The sequence below is a fragment of the Engraulis encrasicolus genome, chromosome 3 (genome assembly GCF_034702125.1).
Source record: "Engraulis encrasicolus isolate BLACKSEA-1 chromosome 3, IST_EnEncr_1.0, whole genome shotgun sequence".
In the NCBI taxonomy this organism is placed as follows: Eukaryota; Metazoa; Chordata; class Actinopteri; order Clupeiformes; family Engraulidae; genus Engraulis; species Engraulis encrasicolus.
The window spans coordinates 52,666,177-52,671,176 of record NC_085859.1 but is presented as its reverse complement, the minus strand read 5'-3'; the positions used below and the strand labels follow the sequence as shown (position 1 = coordinate 52,671,176).

At 42.9% G+C, this 5,000-nt stretch overlaps 1 protein-coding gene across 3 annotated transcripts in view; it reads left to right on the top strand.

The window, feature by feature from the left end:
• pdlim5a (PDZ and LIM domain 5a) overlaps positions 1 to 5,000 on the top strand; it is a 169,270-nt gene that overhangs the window by 154,831 nt on the left and 9,439 nt on the right. For all 3 annotated transcript variants that reach the window (XM_063195687.1, XM_063195685.1, XM_063195686.1), the window contains one exon: positions 4,067 to 4,277. In XM_063195687.1, the coding sequence (XP_063051757.1) occupies positions 4,067 to 4,277 (211 nt within the window). The remainder of the gene's footprint in view (positions 1 to 4,066; positions 4,278 to 5,000) is intronic.

The following is a 5,000-nucleotide window of genomic DNA, read 5'->3' as shown; positions in this document are numbered from 1 at the left end:
CACAGCACTCTCCACCATCCGTCCTTCCTTACCATAGTGCTGTCCAACCATCTCTCCCTCCAGACGCCATCCCTCTCTCCATACCACAGTGCTGCTGTCTGACCATCACTCCCTGCTCACCACACCTCTCTCCACCATCCCTCTTTCCTCACCACACCTCTCTCCACCATCCCTCTTTCCTCTCCACACTTCTCTCCACCATCTCTTTTTCCTTACCACAGTGCTGTCCACCATCCCTCCCTTCTCACCACACCACTGTCCACCATCCCTCCCTCTTAACCACAGTCCTGTTCTGAGCGCCGTCCCTCCCTCCAGCCGCCTGTCAGCAGCAGTTTAGGCAGCTGATAACGGAGAGGCTTGGAATGTTTCTCTTGGCAGCTGACATGGCCGCCTCCCGTGCCCTTCTCCATTCTCTCTCTCTCTCTCTCTCTCTCTCTCTCTCTCTCTCTCTCTCTCTCTCTCTCTCTCTCTCTCTCTCTCTCTCTCTCTCTCTCTCTCTCTCTCTCTCTCTCTCTCCTCCGTACTTGTGTGGGACATAAACTTCTGAAAAGTACAAGGTTGCTGAGTTGTCTAGAGATGAAAACAAGTTAAAATATGAATCAATTTTTTCAAAAATGAAGAGAACGGAAGACATTACTTCCAACATGTGACATCACACCATTACTCTTTTAATTTATCTATAAAAAAGAGAAAAACACATCTGTATTCTTTTTTCATCATTTAAATACCTGTATTTATTCATAATTTATTTTCATTTATTCCCATTCATATGTATCTTTCATTTATTTTCATAATATTATTATTCAAGATTATATTTATTGGCCGCAAAGGGAATTTGGCTTGGACATACATAGCTGCTGCACACACACACACACACACACACACACACACACACACACACACACACACACACACACACACACACACACACACACACACACACACACACACACACACACACACACACACACACACACACACACACACACACACACACACTCACACACAGACATAAAGTGTCATCATAGAGATGCATAAAGTGCACACTTAAAGTGCATATGAAGAGCTCTTTTCCAAAATGAGATATAACTATTTTATAGAATGTTGGGAAATTGACATTTTTGTATGCGCATTCCGTTGAATTGCATTGCAAATGCATTTTATAGAGGTTTAAAAAGTATGTTCTCAAAACATTTGAATGGCAAGAATTCACACATAGATGATAGGACTCCTTACCAGTCCATTCCAATATTAAAATGCAAAAAGTAAAAAATGGTGGATATAGCGTTTTGGAAAAGAGCTCTTCATATCTAGCACAGCCTCCTACATACAGTGCCCTCCATTATTATTGGCACCCCTGGTTGAGATGTGTTAAAAGCCTTAAAATAAATTCAGTGTTTATTGCAGAAGAATACTGTCACACTGAAAATTTTAGGAAAATGTAGCCTTCAACTCAAATGAATTGTAGGAAAATAAAAAAAATCCCTGACTAAAAAATAATTATTTTTCATTAAATCACCTGTTCCACAATTATTGGCACCCTTAACAATTCCCAGGAAATAAATATAATTGAAGCATTTCTGTCATTTCTACAGTAGTTTACAAAGTTTACCAGAGTATGTAGGAACATTTAATTAGTAATTCATCACTTCCTGTTTCCCTGGGGTATACATATGACGTGACACCGAGGCCATTTCTCTTATCCACTCTTAAACATGGGAAAGACAAAGGAACACAGCATACAAGTGAGGCAGATGTGCGTCGACCTTCACAGGTCAGGCAGAGGCTACAAGAAGATTGCCACTCAACTGCAGCTGCCCATATCTACTGTGAGAGGAATAATTAAGAAGTTCAAAACAACTGGAACAGTGGTAAACAAGCCTGGACGAGGACCCAAGTTTATTTTGCCAGCACGCACAGTGAGGAGGATGGTAAGAGAAATCAAAATATCTCCAAAGCTCACTGTTACAGAATTACAACAAATGGTAGCATCCTGGGGTCACAAAGTCTCCAAATCAACCATCAGGCGCTGTCTACACGCCAACAAGCTGTTTGGGAGGCATGCACGGAGAAAACCTTTCCTCACCCACAATCATAAACGCAAACGTCTGGAGTTTGCCCAGCGGTATTGGGGCTTCAACTGGGACCGTGTGCTTTGGTCAGATGAGACCAAGATTGAGCTTTTTGGCAACAAACACTCTAAGTGGGTCTGGCGTGCCACGAAAGATGCGCATGCTGAAAAGCACCTCATACCCACTGTGAAGTATGGGGGTGGGTCAGTGATGCTGTGGGGCTGTTTCGCTTCCAAAGGCCCTGGGAAGCTTGTTAGGGTGCATGGCATCATGAATGCTTTGAAATACCAGGACATTTTAAATCAAAATCTGTTTCCCTCTGCCAAAAAGCTGAAGATGGGTCGTCACTGGGTCTTTCAGCAAGATAATGACCCTAAACATATGGCCAAATCTACACAGAAATGGTTAACCAGACACAAAATCAAGCTCCTCCCATGGCCATCTCAGTCCCCAGACCTCAACCCCATTGAGAACCTGTGGGGTGAGCTGAAGAGGAGAGTACAGAGGAGAGGACCCAGGTCTCTGGATGATTTAGAGAGATTCTGCAAAGAGGAATGGCTGAAGATCCCTCTTTCTGTCTTTTCCCATCTTGTGAAACATTATAGGAGAAGATTAGGTGCTGTTTCGTTGGCAAAAGGGGGTTGTACAAAATATTAACAACAGGGGTGCTAATAATTGTGACACACATTATTTGATGTCAAATAATTATTTCTTTATGTGGGATTTTTTTCCCCACTGAATAAATGCACTTGTATTGAAGGTTGGATTTTTCTCTTTTTTTCCATTAAGGTCCCATATTATTTAGAGAAAAATAATAATAATTGGAAGCTAAAAAACACATCTCAACCAGGGGTGCCAATAATAATGGAGGGCACTGTACCTACATGGCATAACAAGGATGGTAGCATTGATCAATATTAGGCCCCAATCTCTCATTACTTTCTGCGAACTGTTATGTTTGCTCTTAATTTGCCCTTACATATAGGAGTACTCTGTGCTTTCAGTTCAAGTTTTAAATGTAAGACTGTGTAGCTGTACTGAACAGTGCTGTGGTCAGTAGATGATGTTATGTCTTCACAGCATGCTGCCTGGGCAGGGATCTGCAGAAAACCATAAATATGTCTAGCCATGCCTATAATGTTATTGCATGCTCACACACACACGCACGCGCACACGCACACGCACACGCACACGCACACGCACACGCACACACACACACACACACACACACACACACACACACACACACACACCATAAGAAACTATTTCCATTTTACAAGCATTCCCAAGTGTCCATGCCCAATGCACACACACTCATAGGCCTACGTATGTGTGTTGATATTAGTATCAGAAACATGGTATGTGTGTTCCGGGCAACTGGTGCAAACACTGCTCCGGTTGTCTTAACCTCAATGCTTCTCAGAAATTCCCTCTCGGCTGCTGACAGTTTGTTTAGATCTGCTGCGATGGGTTTGCAATAGCCCATCAAGCTGAGAGCCCAAACTGCAGAGGATATATATGTGTCTATAAATAAATACGAATGTAGTAATGTATGTACACAGACACACACTGAGATGCATTTACACACATGGGCTGTATAAACAGCACAGTCACACCACGTCTGGTGTGTCAACTGGTTACAAACGGTTTATAACAACTGTATTCCATTTTTGTAAGGCTGCTTACTGTAAGCAATCTCACCGCCAGTGAGGCATGTATGTGAGTGAGGCTTTGAATGTCATGATTGTTACTACTGTAATGTAGCCTACTATAACTATCATCGAGTATTGGAGGATTTCAAGCCACTTCTGTTTATTACTTCTAATTCTTCTGTTTATTACTTTATCACTTCTGTTAATGAGTTTATTTAAAGTTTACTGTCATTTGAGCCATCTCCTGCCTCTTCTCTGTACTCTCTTGTTAATGCTGTGCTCCACTCCTTATGGCCACTACATAACCGTTAAAAAAACCCTATATGTGTTTCCCGCTTGCAGGCGTTCCTCGTAAGAATGTGGGGCATGTGAGTGGCCTGATCACCCCCACCTTTGGGGGCAAGAACAGCAGTCCCCCCATGGGCCCCGTCAAGGATCGGCCCGTCCCGCGGCCCCACCCCAAGGATGAGGACTCCCTGGTGCAGAGGGCAGAGCACTTCCCCGCCGCCGACACCCGCACCCCGGTGTGCGCCAACTGTGACAAAGTCATCAGGTCAGTCTTGCCGCTATAAAGTAGTGGAAGATTACGCTCAAGTAAAATGAGTAACATTTCAAGTTTCTGACTGAAATACTACTTGAGGGCTCTCATTAAAATACTTTGAAATGCAATGTTTATAGCCTGGAGAATAGTGTACTACTATGTACCATTCAAAAGTTTTGTGTGCACCTACTGTCGGTCATTACATTACATTACATTACATTGATGCTTTTACCTGAAGTGACTTACAGTTATTATAGGGTAAAGGTAACAACCTGGGACAATGAGGGGTTATGGGGCCTTGCTGAAGGGCAATTCAGCCATGGTAAGGGTGGGATTTGAATCTGCAACCCTGAGGTCTAAAGACATACTCCTCCCTATTCACAAAGCCAAGGCTGCCCCCCCAGTCACTGAATGTTAATGTGGAAGTGGTGTGCAGCCTTTTAGTGAAACACGTTTTGCTTGTGGAATACTTTGATTTTTGCTGAAAAAAAGTCTGTGACATTACAAAATTACAGACATTCTTTAGCAACACACTACAGTGAGATACTGCTATTTCAGCTGTTGCGAATCTATAAGAGGGCTTTATGTTTTCTTTTATGTGTTTTGGCTGTTTGGGTCTAATCATTAATGTGTAGTCATTGGGGTCTAAGGCGACCAATTATTTATTCCAATAAAGCCATGTTTGGGGTGGGAGTAACAAATGGGGGCTCGTCCGGGATTAAGCTGCCAAACATC